Source organism: Oreochromis aureus, linkage group 3 (genome assembly GCF_013358895.1).
Source record: "Oreochromis aureus strain Israel breed Guangdong linkage group 3, ZZ_aureus, whole genome shotgun sequence".
Classification (NCBI taxonomy): domain Eukaryota; kingdom Metazoa; phylum Chordata; class Actinopteri; order Cichliformes; family Cichlidae; genus Oreochromis; species Oreochromis aureus.
In genome coordinates this window covers 69,737,425-69,753,456 of record NC_052944.1, presented here as the reverse complement: position 1 = coordinate 69,753,456, position 16,032 = coordinate 69,737,425, and the positions used below count along the sequence as shown (strand labels likewise).

General features: G+C 38.0%; 1 protein-coding gene across 1 annotated transcript; it reads right to left on the bottom strand.

The window, feature by feature from the left end:
- Positions 1-774: 774 nt before the first annotated feature.
- On the bottom strand, positions 775-10,556 carry LOC120437440 (coxsackievirus and adenovirus receptor homolog). Its single transcript, XM_039608033.1, has 3 exons — positions 10,437-10,556; positions 3,508-3,849; positions 775-3,269 (listed from the first exon to the last, which is right to left on the bottom strand). Exons 1-3 carry the CDS (start codon positions 10,468-10,470, stop codon positions 3,169-3,171), a joined length of 477 nt encoding a protein of 158 aa, XP_039463967.1. The 5' UTR covers positions 10,471-10,556; the 3' UTR covers positions 775-3,168.
- Between the last annotated feature and the right edge of the window lie 5,476 nt (positions 10,557-16,032).

Sequence of the window (16,032 nt, the reverse complement as noted above, 5' to 3'; positions counted from 1 at the left end):
CAAATAATTTGATCATTCCAGTGTTTTCAGTGTGGGAGAAAGTACTCAGGGCCTTCAAGTTACACACTATGAAAGGCAGCAACAAGTTTAATGTCCAGAAACCTAAAGTATGTATCAGCAGCAGAATGGAGCTAAAAATAAATGTTTGTTTCAGTTCTATGAAGCTTTGAGTATTTTGGATTAGTAGCACTGCTGTGTAAATTTTCATTTTACCCATATTTGTAAGCATTCAGACAGATTTAGTAATGGCAACGTATTAAAAGAACAAGATTTGTCTCTTACATATAAATATCTAATAGATCACTGTCAAAGATACTTGTCTTTGAGTGACGATTTAAGGTGATAGGAAGTATAAATAAATGCAACTTGAATCTTTAGTGAAGCTCAGTGTTTGACACAGAGTTCAAGCTCACTGCTGTAATAAATCATAATTAATATAATATAATAATAAATATAATGTTGGCCATATTTACATTACCGAAGTGTAATGGCACTGAGTGACATTAGCTAATTTTATTTACTAGCTAACCTTAAAACCTTAAAACTACAGTTGGATACAGAAATGAAGCCCAACAAACATGTTTTTACATTCCCGTGGTCTCAGCCTCAGACACTCAACAAATCAAAACATCTCATGAAAAAAAAGGAACAAAAAACATTTGTTCTCTTTCATTTCTGTCAAACAATGCTGTATGAAACATTTCTCATGGTTAGTATCATGGTTGCTAGGCAACCTGAGCAGTGCAGTGGTGGCTAGATCATCCCATTTCACAAGCCTCACACTTCCTCTCTTCTCCCTCTTCGGAGTACTCGGCCCATGTAGACTGCAAAGGCCGTGTACTCCGAAGTGTGCGGCTCGTGAATAGAGCTCGACAGACCATGTGACTTTTGCGCATGCATTTTATTTGCCCCAAAAACAGTTATGTACAAAACGAAAGACAGCAGGTCCATACAAAGGCAGACTTGCCAAAAAGGCAAAAAAAAAAAAAAAAAAAAACGTACGAGGAAAAAAAAATCATGTTCATAAAGTTAAAAGATTAAAACTAATAAAACAAGTTTTAAAAAGAGACTTTTTCATTTGATTACATTTTATATGATGGATTATGCAGAAAAAATGGTCCAGCCCTACAAATATCTTGCGTTCTCCACAATGATCACTGGAAAGAACAGCTCTGCCTCTGAAACCTTGTTGTTTCTTCTGTATCTCTTCTGAGATTATTGGGCACAAGTAAAACAACTGAGATTCTCTGTTGCCATGAGTCTAATAAAAAGAAAAACCACTTGTTATACTTGTAAATTTTAACTTCATAAGAGGTGAACAAAAAGTAACAATTTCACATTAAAGTCATTTAAAAATTTATTGAAAATCAAATCTGAAATGAATAAATGATGAATTTAGGACAACATAAAAATAACACAATATCTTTTTGGCTAAGCTGTCATTCACAAGTGGTCACAGTGGAGCTACTGAAAAAGGACAATAATGATCTTAATTTCTAGACTATTTTAAAGTAATGACTTAACAGCCACAGTCATCAGTAGATCAGATTATGTTTAGACCTCTGTGTTCACTCAATACAAATGGATGGATGCAATTCTTTTGCTTTACGGACACAGAAAAAAAGCCAAAGAAGTGGGTCTGTTGTTTGTGTTTCTTTGTACAAAATTCAGTTAAATTAGATTTCCCCTTAACAAACGAACCAGTTTCAGGGAGCTGAAAAGGCAGCCATCTACTTCAAAGTAGCTGCCCTTTATTGGTTTCAGGGTGAGCAGAAAGATAAGAGAAAAAAGGAGAGCAGAGAGAGACTACCAACAAACAAACTGAATGCATATTAATACATGGACATATATATATATATATATATATATATATATATTTGACACAAATATGTCAGATCTTTTCTCAATTAACAGCCCTGAAAATCATTTGTTTGAAATGTAGCAGCTGACTGTCGAGTTTTAAAAGCAAAAGAAATGTTAGGACAATAGGACATTATGTTTTGGTAAAGAGCGTGGGCTAGCGATTATAATCCCCCACAGCCTACAATTTTGTCTCTTTCTTACTCTTTCACAGTGCTTTTCTGTTTGCCTAATAATTCCTAGACAGAAAAGGAACAATAATCAATGTATGTTTGGCTAAAGCTTATTAGAAGATATAAGAAATACTTTACTCTTATATTTTGGAAATTCCTTTGTAACAGCATTTGAATGCTGGTTGAATGGTGAAGATGACAGAAAAAATATCTTGAAACCCCTTTATCTGTTCTACAAAAACTCAGAGAACTCCATCAAAAAAGGGGTCAGCTTGACTTTGACCCGATTTTCACCAAAATTAAATCAGCTTGAGCTGGTTTCTACCATCATTCAAAATTTGAACATATCTTGAAAAGTGTGGACACTAGAAAGCTAACAAACATTAGATACGCCATCACTTTGGGTGATGGAGATATAACATTTTAAAAACCTTGACTTGTCCTAAGAAGTATTTCAGTACAACCTATCCAGAATTCTGGCTCCCAGATTACAATCAGCCAGTTGATTACAGATACTCCTGATCTCAACTTGTTATGTGTATAAAGTACAGATGCCCACACAATCGATTTCTTCCACTCCAACCTCTCAACCTACATGGGCAAGACCAAAGAGCTGTCAAAGGACATCAGGATCAAGATTGTAGACCTGAACAAGGCTTACATATGGCCTTCATGACAAGGTGAAAACTGCTGGTGCCACTATTCAGAAATATAAGACATATGAAATGACCGTCAATCTCCTTTGGTCTGAAGCTCCATGCAAGATCTTGCCTCATGGGTTAAAGTTGATCATGAGGTGGTGGACCAGCCTTGTAGAACACCATTGGTAACACAATTTCTCCTCTGCTCTTAAAGTCACACATACAGGCACATCTTACATTTGCCAGCGAATATCTAAATGATTAAGGGAAGGATCATGAGAAAGTGCCGTGGTCTGAGCTTGCTAAGCTAAGGAGCTGAGCTAAGGAGCTTGTTAGTAAAAAAAAATCTTCACTGTCCATTGAGGAGCTAGTGGACAGGATACTGTAAAACGACCTTCCCTCAGCCAAAACACAATAGCTGGGTCGTGGATGGGTCCATCCAAAACATAGTACCAAGGCAACAAAAAAGTGTCTAAACAAGAAGAACATTAAGATCACTGAGCCAGTCTAGCCAGTTTCCAGACCAGTACACCAGAAACTGAGAGAACAATGATCAGTACAACAGATCCATCCTCTGTGTGTCCTCCTGTCTGACCTGCAGGTGAGAAACAGGTGTGAGGTGTCAGCTGTCAGGTAGGTGATGAGTGAAGAACAGAACAGAATCCATTTCCTCTTCAAACTGCTGTCAGACATTATCTACTGCACTCTGATCACATCACTCAGACCAGCTGCTTTCTACAAAGTCTCATCAACAACATCTTTAGAAACAAACATCAACAACCAGGAAGCAGCTTCACCTCTGATCACACACACACTCAACTCTACTCACTCACCTGGAGGATCAACAACATGCAGGTAGATGCTGTTGATGAGCGTCATACTGTCTACCTCGTTCTGGACACGACACTCGTATGTTCCAGTGTCATTAATCGTCACATTCTTCAGAATCAAAGACACGTCTCCATCCTTCATCTGTCTGTCCTGCAGATCCACCCGGTTCTTAAATGGTGGATGCTGGTAATCTGAGGGAAAGTGCCCATTCTGGTAGAAAAGCACATATTCATCTCCCAGGCCAGCTCTGCTCCACTCTACAATAATAATGGTGTTGTTGTTTGGAGCTCGACATGGCAGAGTGACGTTCTTCTGTCCAGACTCAGCTGTGATGTTTTTCTGGTCTGAAAGAGGAAACAACACAGAGCAAAGAGGTTAAAAGTACAAATGTTCACATATATAGCAGCTCATCTGAGTGAGGGTCAGAAAGAGATTCCTGAGCTCTCCTGAACTGGACCAGATGGAGCACATTATTTGGCAGACTGGCCATCACCCAGTTTATTTTGAGGGAAAACCTTGCAAGACAATGCTAAACTGTATCTATAGTAAAAGACTCACTTTGTAGTAAAAGCCATGCGCGTGCTGAACTGACCTGCCTGCAGTCCAGATGTTTTACCAGTTGATATCGTTTAGTACACTATTAAACAGCAAATATGACAAAGGAGACCTGGAGAAGAACAGGACAGCTTCGTTCCCCCAAAAATCCAGAAACTAGTCTGGGGGTACATCTGTCACCATCTTACAATGCTGTGATTGCAGCCATTCCCCAACTCTCTGTGAATGGTACTCATAGCCATTCGAGAATCTGTGTCTTTGATTAGTAGTCGTTGATCAATGGTCATAAGAATTTGCATACTAACAATCATGGAACTAACCCCCCTAGCACATTATTCATTCAGTGGTGCTAGTTTCCTTTGCTGTGCAAATGTACTGTTTATAAGGTTGGGGAAACCTGCAGTCAGCTGAGACTGAAAAAGTCACTTGGATGAGTGACGAAACGTTTCTCCCACTGAAAATGTCCAGATGAACAGAATCAACCTTTTGGAATTTACTTACCTGGATGATTGAGCATGCATCAGGACATTATTTTATTAATATTTTTGAAATGATAGCAGCACAAACGGAAGTTTTTGCAGCACAAACCAGCACAAACGTAACACAAACGTTTGACATCAAATTTGTTTGATTTGGGTAATGTGGGGAGGGGGGCTGGTTGACCTTTTGACCTTTACATTTTCATTAATATCTTTAAAACAGAGGCAGCAGAAACAACAATTTTAGTAGCACAAACCAGCACAAACGTAGCACAGTTGATTGACACCAGTTTTGTTTGATTCCATCAACGTGGGGGGGCTGGTTGACCTCTGATGACCTCTAGAAATTTTCTTGAATATCCTTAAAATGATAGCAGCACAAACGAAAATTTTTGCAGCACAAACGTAGCACAAACGTTTGATACCACTTTTGTTGGATTTGAAGAGGGGGGGGGGGGCAAATTCACTCACATCACTCATGCTGATGCTGCTGATGGGGTCAGTGTTCTTCTGTTTTGTTCCTCCCATGCAGACACAACAATCGTATTTTCCAATATTAGCCGTTGGGTACATTCTTCAGAATCAAAAACATGTCTCCATCTTTCATCTGTCTGTCATGCAGATCCACCCGGTTCTTAAAAGATTCATGTTGGGGTATGACGTGCCGTGTGAGGCACGATTATTGAATTTTGGAATATGGGAAAATGTAAGAAAGGAGGACCATTACTTGTTTAAAATTATGTTGCTATCAAGCAAAAAGGTAATAACAAAAAACTGGCTGAAAAGTGACCCTTTAAAATTGGAAGAATGGACTGATGTAATCGAGGAAATATATATAATGGAGAAAATGACCTACACTTTGAGACTGAAATCTGATAAATACCGAAAACAGTGGACAAAATGGATAGCCTATAAGACTCACTCAACCCCACAAGGCAGTGATCTCTCCTCATTGGAGTCCCCCCCCCCCCTTTTTTTTCTACTTCTTAATTCAAACTGCTTTTGGTTTTTTATCCTTTAAGGCATAGGCGGACGGGCCCTGAGAGAATGGGGTCTTGCTATTCCCTGCTCTGGGTTCAAATATGTTATGATTGTGGATGGAACTGGACCTGTCGGGGAGAGGATCAGACTTCGGGCCCTGTCTGGCAGTCTTTATATGGATGTAAGGGGCTGGGTGGATGGTGTTTTTGGGATTGGATCAATAAGACAGTACTTTGGGCATTCCCTCGCTGGTAGGAGTCCCCCCTCTCTATACATAGGTGTAAAATTATTCTTTGTTTTCTTCACCCCACAGATTAGGTGTGCTTTATTCCTTTTAGTTTGTCTTTTTTGCGTTCCTTTTTCATATTTTTATTTGTATGTACTATAAATTTGGAAAATGTACAAAATAAAAAGTTAAAAAAAAGATTCATGTTGCTGCTGAGGAACAAACTGTCTATCCCGATACAAAAAGACATATTCTTTATTCCACACAGCTCTGCTCCGCTCTACTACAACTGTTTGATTGCCTGTTGTTGTTTGGAGCTCGACATATCAGAGTGCATTCTGTCCAGACTCAGCTGTGATGGCTTTCTCGTCTACACTGTAAACCCCAACAGTCTACCTGACTTATAAAGTTTGTGGATATAACAATTGAAATTCCTCACAAAGTTGAAACAACTTAAAACTTTTCTGTTCTGTTAACGATTCAAACAGTTATAATTATACATGGCTTAGAAGTTAAGAGTAAATACTGCTTTCTTAATTATGATTTTTGAGTAAATGTTTTTTTTTCCGAGCTCCGCATGTGTACGTCAACTACGTCATGACGTTTTCTCTCTAACCTGAACGACGTTGACAGAAAATTCTGTTCAATATGGCTGCCCTTCTCGAGCAACTGGGGAGCACATTTGGAGAAACTTGTAAGTAAAACGGAACCTTTATTATGTTTATTTTCCATAAAAAAGCAAGTATATTAATATGTTGCAGCCAATAAGTTCTTTTCGAATGCGCTGTTGTGTTAAAAAGCACAGACCCAGGTGGTGAATAGTTGTTCGCTGTTGTTCGCGCTCTTTTTCAAACAGATTATGTCGTCAGTTTTACAGTTTTAACCGATTAAAAACACAGTTTTAATAAGAATCACACATAAAGAAAGGGTCTTAGTGATATTTTAACGACCCCTTGCCAAAGCAAGACAGTTGGCGTTTTTACAAAAGCAGCCTCATTGTTCGGCAGTTTTTTTTCTTCTCATTAGCATCATTCAAAAGTGACTTAGCTAGCAGTGGCAACTTCTATCTTAAACAATTAAAAGTAATACCCAGACTGAAATATAGCAAGGTGTTGTATATTTAGTGTGCTGATAAGGTTTTCAATATTTTTATTTTTTATTCCAAGGCTGAAGACCGAAGAAAAATAAATTCGACTGCAAGTCATTTCACGTGGAGACAGTAAACACAGGTGAGTTGAAAGATCTATTGAAGAGTCCTTTCTTCATGGCCATTAAAACATTTGTAGGTTAAAAGACCTGTTTTATTTAAAAAAAAAAAAAAAAAAATCATGCAGATGGGGGAGGGGCAGTCTTTACTCTCCCAGTGGCACGTAAACAGAGCCGGAGGGAGAGACAGAGAGAGATCGTTTTCTATCTTCTTGGATTCAAGTGCACATTTGAAGTCTGTGAGAATAGTTTGTAGCCTGGTCTTACGAGTCATTTCTGCACAGACGCCACGAAATGCACTGACGTGCGCACGCAAGCGCACAGTCAATTTAGGGGAGGCTTTTGCTGAGAAAGAGCAGTGTTCCAAAAAGCGGAAGCAGTGCTCATCGTGCAAACAGCGCATTATTATCGTTCTGCAAATGTTAGATATATATAAGATATGTCCTGTCTGCAAAATCTATGCATCTTGTGGTTCATGCTATAAAATGTAAATTACATCTTTGTTTATTTTGTTGTTGACTTTGTTCAGGTCAGTTCAGTTAGTTTTTTTGCAAAAAATGTTATTGTTCCAAAAATAATGAATTATGAATTATTTACCTATTCAAGGCTGCAATAACCTCATGCCAAATATTTCCATTTGCAACTCATTTTTTGAAAATATTGCGTATTATGGGTTTTTCACCCCCCAAAAACCCATAATACGCAATATTATTACGCAATATTTTATGACAATAAAGCCATAAAAACCTAAAAAAATTTAAAAAATAATTAAAAACTTGATCTGTGGTAAGGTCTGAAGTTGTTTAAAAGATCTGATATGATTTCTTTTTTTTTTTAAAATCATATATGATATTGCTATATCACCTTTTGTCAGGGGACCCGCTTGGGTACCAAGGGCAAAGGATGGGTATAAATTTTAAGGGATGCTCAAGGGTTAAATGTACTCCGCCAGTTTAATTATTAATAGCTGTGTTATTATTTATAATGCATCTTTTTATCATGTGCAGATCTACCAAGGGTCGGTGGCACAGTTCAACTTTTGTGGTAAGTTATATCACTTCATGTTTAGTCACATAAGTAAGTTGTTTCATCAGTTGTTGAGTTCTTATAAAATAATTTTGTATAATTGTACCAAATCACTGAGGATACATCCAATGTGTAAATCCCAATCAACAATTTTACTGTGGTATTTGCTCGTGTTTAGAGAATCTTCATTATCTTGGTTACCGAGTTCCCATTTTTTGTAGGGCCAATTAAAAATTAATATTTTCAGGTGATGTTAAAATACTCAATCATTTTTAATTTTTAAAAGAAACCATTCATTAAGTCCCTTAAGGTGCAGATTTCAGTAGTTGCTGAAATGCATATAAAATCTCCCCAAAAAAACGTCTTGATATGTTGATTGGGGCATTTCAAAATTAAAAATGTTTAGAAGCCCAAATTTTGACTGAAAGTTTCATAATCTGGACATGTGATGTAACTGAAGGGAGTTGTATGTTATGCGCTGTTGGCAGTAGGTGGTGTTCGTGAGCGTTCGTGTGTTTACTATGATTATATTGCATTAATTTTTCTAAAAATACAAATTTATTGTGTTAGTGGAAGCTGTACAAACACCAGCCTGTGTGTCAGGACATGGAGTCCACAGGTTACCAAATAACAAAAATAAAGCTCTATCTGCTTTACCTGCAAGCACTCTGTGAGCTAAAGGTACACTGCACATCAGCTGCTTTTAACTACGAAAAAACAGTTGATAGCTGCGCTCAATTCAGACTGGAGGTTTAGCCCACCACTCCAGCGTTGTGATTGAGTTTAACTTGGGATACTAAAGCAAAGATGGGGTGCACAGTTCTTGTGGCGCTAACTGCTTTCAGGACCGCAGCTGTTTCAGCAGGAAGGAGACCGATCACAGCTCAGAGGCTCAGCAATTTGGACAGGAACTGTAAACCATGAGTCTTGTTGTCTAACATCTGCCAATGACCAAGTTTGTTGAAAGAATGATAACAAAGCTCCAAAAGCTAACCCACTTTGGCAAAAAATGATAACAAAGATTAGAAGCAGCGTGCTGTGTGTATTGTAAAAGAAACTGTAGCTAGCTTGCAGCGGCTGAGCTAAAAACATAAGCACTGCCTTGCAATGTTTTATTGAGGCTGTTAATTCTCTCCCTGGTCTCTCTCATGTGTCTCTGGACCGCAGCAGGCTCATAGCTGGATGGTTGTTGTGCTGCATCATGTGTGTAGTTGTTACCATTTAAAGTTTAGTCTGTGTCAAAGTCAGCATAAATCTCAGTTTTCTATTGATTGAGCTGACAGGACTCCCTCCAGCTATGTCATGTCTGGTCTGGCCTTAAAAAAACTTAAAATAATTTGTGTTGGAGCAATTTTTTTTATTTGTGAAACTGTTCTTAAATGGGAGCTCTGTTTTTGTTCCTGTTTTATTTTAGATTTGTGCGGAGTTCCACCGAGTCACAAACATCAACCTGCGGAACCAGTTCTACGCTGAACTTGACAGACACACACCACGACTTATGGCTCTATACAGACAGAAGGCTGCATGGACTGGCAAGATATCGGAGGCTCTGCGAACCATCCTGAATCATTATGATCTTCAGGTGACTATTGATAATGATAAAATTAACACAAATTAAAAGTTTCACTGATAAAAACTCAATTTTTCCTTGCTTTGAACATCCGTGTTCTATACAGATTAAAGCTCTGATCTGGAGAAGACTATTTTAAAATACTGTGTAGGATTTTTGTCAAATGAGTAAGAAACAGACTCATTGTCATAAAAGACAGAAAGGTTGTGTCTTAAAAGAAATGTCTCCAAAATTATGTAGAGTCACATGCTATGCAGTTTCATAAACATGTATTCTCCCCAAAGAATGACACCTGAAAACTTTGTGTTCAATGAACTTTTCTTTTCCCTTTTTAGGAGACGCCTGATGTCAACGTGAAACGCACTGCAGTGCTTCATGCCCTTCCTGTATACCTGCGGGAGGAGGACCCAGAATTCTTTAAGACATGTAATGTAAGTGTATTTTTGCATTACTTAAATTGTGCTAGTGAGATAAAACACCATGGATTTTTAAAATACAAGTTAATACCCTAGCAGCTACCAAATTGTACAAGCAAAATTCCCTCTCTTTAGAACCCCCCCCCCCCCACACACACATACACATATACAGGGTCAGGAGCAGGGCACAGGCGTATCACAGCACTTCGGCTACGCTGCAGGTGCCCCCAAAACCAGGCTGAAGTCAAGATTTAGTTTCTTTTTGAGATAAAGTCATGAAATGAAAAATTACTTTTTTTTTTTTAGAAAAATGGCAAACATACTAATTATGTAATGCAAGAAGCTAACGCGTTAATGTACATTTTTCAAAAAAGTAGAGTACCCTAACTCGTTACAAAGTAACCCACTACACTGCTGAATGTTTTGCTAGATTACAGGTCATGCTTGCCACATTCTCTCAAACCAACCTTACTTATTGATACTGTGTCTATTCCAGGCGGACACATTGGATGAGTCGACCCTCTTTGACACTCCAGTTGCAGTGGTTACCGATGGTGCTTCCCAGACCAGTCCTGTCCATTTTACTTCCTCAAGCATGGCTGTTGTGGTGGAAGGCGACCTGGTGCTGCGTGATATTCCCAGATTTGCAGATGCATTTGCCTTATTGTTTGGCTTGATCTATGCTCTGCATTTAGACTACCCCAGGAAGCTGGTTCACACATTTACCTTTGTCCAAAAAATCTTCATGGGGGTTGATGACGGCAAACCCCTGAAACCCTGCCTACATGCTCTTAAAAATGATTTGTTGCTGAAGGAGTAGTTCTGGAAGGAATATAAGGCGATGTTTGTTAGGACATGCACTCTGTTACTGAGCACTTTGTTCGAAGCACTTTATTTAAAGCACTTTAAGTTTACTACAGGCTTTGGGTGGATTTAACTCCATCAGTTTACCTTATTTTCCTATACTTGACTGCCTGTTCTGGTTATTTGGAAGCTTATCGTCTTTCTTTTTACCCATTTTTACAAAATTGTTTTTCATTTCTATTTTTAAAAAAAGGTGATTAGTATTTGACTTTTTGTTTTGCATTTTTGTATATTTTGAGAAAGATGCAATTAGGACTGATGTCGTCGTTTGTGATTTAGATGTTCTACACTGAATTTATAATGCTCACTTTATGGTGCCCATGTCCATGTTAGTGGTTTTATAAAAACATTTGTGATGTTTTTAAATTTCCGTGAAAAAATGTTAAATAAACAAGATGTAAAGTAACTGAATTTCTGTACTTTTTTTAAGTAGTCTACACTCAAACATTGAAATATAAATATCTTTTAATTAAAAATCATATAATTTGAGTTTAGGTTGTAATATAACTGCATTGTGTTGCATCAAAATAATAAACTACAAGAAACACAAAAATATTAAAATTAAAGTATACAGTATTTGAGTAAAACTCAATTAATAAAATATAAAATATAATTTTACATTTTTAGGTTAACAATAAATAGAAATTTTGAGTACCCCCATACTTAGAAAAGATGAGTTTGTGTACTTAAATCTTTTGAGGTAATCAGTTTCCACAAAAGTTTTAAGTTCAGTCAACTTGTTCGGGTTTACAGTGTAAAAGAGGAAACAACACAAAGCAGAGAGGTTAAAGATACAACTGTTCACTTCTACATCAGCCAATCAGAGTGACAATAAACAAGAAATCAGCAATGATATTTAGTCACAAAACAATAACATTTTTAATAAAAACATTAGATATTATAAATGTGTAAATATGAGCAGATGTCCTTAAACCATGATCACTGCAATATCCTGTTAGCTTGTAATAATTTATACATACCAGTGACTCAAACATTTTTATATACTTTAACAATGAATTAATTGCTGAAGTTTAATCAGCTATCAACAGATGAATCTTAAAGAACGTACATAAACCTTTAACTAAAGCGTATATGTAACTTATGTCGTCAAATATCGGATAAAGATACGAGATTCCCTGTAATGTTAAAAGCAATAATTTCTTTATTTTTGTTTTACTAGTAATATGGAATTGATTGCGAAGGTTGAACTAATTAATTTAGACAAGTGATGGAAAAATCGTTTTTTAGTTTAATGCAATGGTTATGTTGGCTTCAGATGGAACTGTACCAGTACTTCAGGTAGTTCAGAATCAATTCAAACAGTCTGAACAGGAATGGAGAAGAAGTAGTGCTGTAGACAGACACCTGTGGCTATTTCTTAAAAAAACAATGCCCTCACTACTGTTAAGGTTCAAATGTTGAGGGGGAATCCAAAAATAACCACCACTGATCCGGCCGGTGCAATCAGACGGCATTTTAATGAATACACATGTGTGAGTCCGAACGCTGTGCAGATTTCAGCGTCGAACTAACGTACAATAGTCAAACAAAGGTTTTATAGGGTTTCTGTTGTCAGGCAGATCCAGTACAGCATACGTCAGCCTAAACCACAAACGTTCAGTTAACTTTGACATAGTTTTAAAAGAACATCGTCTTTGCGTCGAAGCCAGGTGCTTCCTGTCTCCATCCTCGGACGCTCGCCTCCGCTGTCGCTTATCTCTGGGACATCTGGTGTACTTCCTGGAACAGACTAACACGTACGGTTTTATAGGGTTTCTGTTGTCAGGCAGATCCAGTACAGCATACGTCAGCCTAAACCACAAACGTTCAGTTAACTTTGACATAGTTTTAAAAGAACATCGTCTTCGTGTCGAAGCCAGGTGCTTCCTGTCTCCATCCTCGGACGCTCGCCTCCGCTGTCGCTTATCTCTGGGACATCTGGTGTACTTCCTGGAACAGACTAACACGTACGCACCCCGACTTTGCAGCCATAGCAAAACATGATTAAACTCTTGCCTACTCAAAGGAGTCTATCTAATATGTGTGTGCGTGCACGTGCGGGGGCGCGTGCGTGCTGTGTACTGCGTACGTGTCATGACCTTTCTCACTATATGTGTCTGTATGTGTGTGTATGGGTGTCTCGCCCTTAAATGCTCTCTCATCTCACCCGTTGCACTTCTGACCTGTCCCCAGAACAGAGGCTCATCCTTACATGTAATACCCTAACTGGAACTATATATGTAATATGTTGAGTAAATGTTTAATCAAGAGCCTCTACTAAAAGCTTAATACAGTTTCATAACCTACTCACAGTAGTTGCACTCAGACTCTTTCAGTTTCACTTCTGCAAAAGCATGTAACTTCCTGTCAGCCTGCAACTCAGTCTCTCACCCACTGAAGTCTGAACTTCAGTGTAAGAATATAAAAACATTCAAAAGCCTTTAAAATTATAGATTCAACTCAACAGTTTAAGGTGGTTCTTGCTGGACTTGTAATAAAGACTAATATAATACCAATATATTTGAACATCTGAATGCATCTGAATGCAACATCACTATTAATAATGAAATGGTAATGTTGATTATAAAAATAGCAGCAAATAATAGCAGTAAAACATTTCTCCTCTTGACACTACCCACACATTAAATGATTTGACATGACATACATTAATGAAACATTTTTAAAAGAATAAATACAATGTGATTCCACCTTAATGAACTGGATTTTTTTTTTTTTACACTATCCAAAATAATTATTGACGTCAGTATGAAAGGCAGGCGATATAATATTTTAAAACATTCTTGTATTTGTTCTTATATTACTCACAGATCTTTGGTTTTCTGTTCTTTTACAACTTAGATTTATTCTTTGAATATCTAAGCAGATGTAGTTAAGTCTCCAGAGAACAAAAACATGCCACAATGAATAAAAGCTTTGTAACTATAATCTGACTCCCGAAACAAATAATGTTCTTTCATGGATTGAAAAAACAGACATCAAGTTCACACAGACTCTACCTGCCTTGTATTGCTTTCACACACACAGACAAACTGAGCCAATATGAAAAACAAACAAAAAAAAAAAATTTAAGAGGAAAAAAGTTAAGTTGTAAACCAGACAGACGCCTTTTTAATCTAAAAACCAAAATAAAATATCGATTGGTTTCTAACAGCTTCCGTAAATCCTCTGCAGAGACAGAGGCAAAGAAAAAGACAAGCCAGATGAAAGTGCAGTCACAGCACACATTTGCATTTTATGAGATTCTTATAAACGTTTAAGGATTAGCATTTACAATGAGTAACAGAAGTGGAGTTTAAAAACTGACAACATAAGATTCAATTTGAAGTTTAAATAAAGACGAAGGTCACTGAGATCAAATCTGTATTTTAGAAGCTCAATGTAATACGAGCCATATAGGAGCATATTTTTAACATTCGCCATCTGACGAAGGCACTGGGAATATTATACACACACACACACACACACACACACACACATATATATATAAATATACACACATACATATTATTCATATTCAATCTGAGCAATTAAAATTTAACTTATTCAAATTCAGTTTTTGATGGCAGGTTTGACTCTCATCATCCACTGGAGCATAAACTGGGTGTCGTCAGGGCGCTACAACACAGAGCGAACACCATCCCCACTGACACAGTGGCCAGGGAGGCAGAAGGACAGCACATCAGGAAGGCCCTGAGTAAATGTGATTATCCCAGCTGGACTTTTGTCAAAGCTGAGAAGGCGCCAAAAGAAATCTCAATCCGATCCAGAGGAGAAGGACAACCGCCCGCTCAGCGAAAACCTGTAGTGATCCCATATGTGTCAGGAGTATCGAAGCAGTTGAGACGCATTTTTTCTAAACACCGCGTCTCTGTGGCTTTTAAACCCCAAAACACGCTGCGCCAAAAATTGGTCCACCCCAAGGATCAGGTCCCCCCGACACAAACAGAGTAACATAGTGTACGCTGTTAAGTGCCAGGAGGATTGCCAGGATTTATACATCGGGGAAACCAAACAACCTCTAGCGAAGCAGATGACACAACACAGAAGAGCAACCTCATCAGGCCAGGACTCTGCAGTCTATTTACGCCTACAGCCCAGTGGACTCTCTTTAGATTAATCATTAACCTGCAGTAGGTTTCTGCTCCGACTCTGACACCTTGAACAAACCGGAGAACAGACAATATAATGTGGGTGTAGGCTTCAGCACTGCGAACATTAAACACTTCACACAATAAAAGAGTCTCAAGTTCTAACTTACCGGACAAAGATCAGCTTCCACACCCTGATATCGCTTTAGATTAATAACTAACCTGTAGCTGGTTTCTGCTCCAACTCTAACTCCCTGTATAAATTGTTGTGGCTGTGACAGCTGCTAGTAGAAGAGTTTGTTTTTAGGAGGTGGAGATGTTCTTAGAACGAGTGCGTAATCGGCTCTTTGTGTAGAGGCTAAAAGCTTTGAGCTGAAAACTATCTGCTCTGATAGTGCATTCATCACAGACATTCAGGCTTCATGTGGACATGAATCAAAGTGAAAGCAGAGAAACTGGAATGAATCAGGTGTTGTAAAAGATGGAGAAACAGGTTGGAGAGAGGATGCTGGTCCTTCTTTGAGCCTGACATCAAACATGTCATGTTCTTCACGTGCTGTCAGTGTGACACAAAGAAACCATAGGAACAAAGATGCTCAAAAGTTATTTGCAAATAAAGTAAGAAAATGAGTGAAATCAGTCCAAAGTAACAGAGTGAAGAGCAGCAGATGAAGCACAAAGAGCTCGTCCCTCATAGAGGCAGACTTGTCTCAGTGTGTGGGCTCATGTTTCATTTGTCAAGCTTCAATAAACTGGAGGAGAAATAAGTGTGCTCCCTTATGGAGCACAACTTATGGTCCATTCATTGTTTTGAGACAAAGAGATAAAATGTAAGGGAACAGTCACAGCACTTTGAATAGCTCGACTTAGCTGTTAAAAAAAATCAGCTGTTAAAAAAAATCTATGAAAACACTTGTTGTACAGTCGAGTTGGCGTAATAGAAAAAGAAGCAGGAGGTTTAGCTGGCAGAGTTTTTTAAATAAGAATTATTGAATTGAAACAAAGAGCTTGATTAGTGTGAAAGGTAACTCTAGTCCTATCAGAGCTGTGATAAAGGTGGAGTTTCTCCAAGCATTCAGAACTAAAGTCTGAATG

What these genes read in the sequence shown, in the direction of transcription:
- LOC120437440 (XM_039608033.1), bottom strand. Translation starts at nt 10,470, where the DNA reads ATGTGTCCGCCTGGAATAGACACAGTATCAATAA. An exon ending in AATAGACACAGTATCAATAA is followed by an intron (nt 3,850 to 10,436) that starts GTAAGGTTGGTT and finishes TTCCTCTTTCAG; the next exon opens with ACCAGAAAAACATCACAGCT. An exon ending in GCATGTTGTTGATCCTCCAG is followed by an intron (nt 3,270 to 3,507) that starts GTGAGTGAGTAG and finishes TCTCACCTGCAG; the next exon opens with GTCAGACAGGAGGACACACA.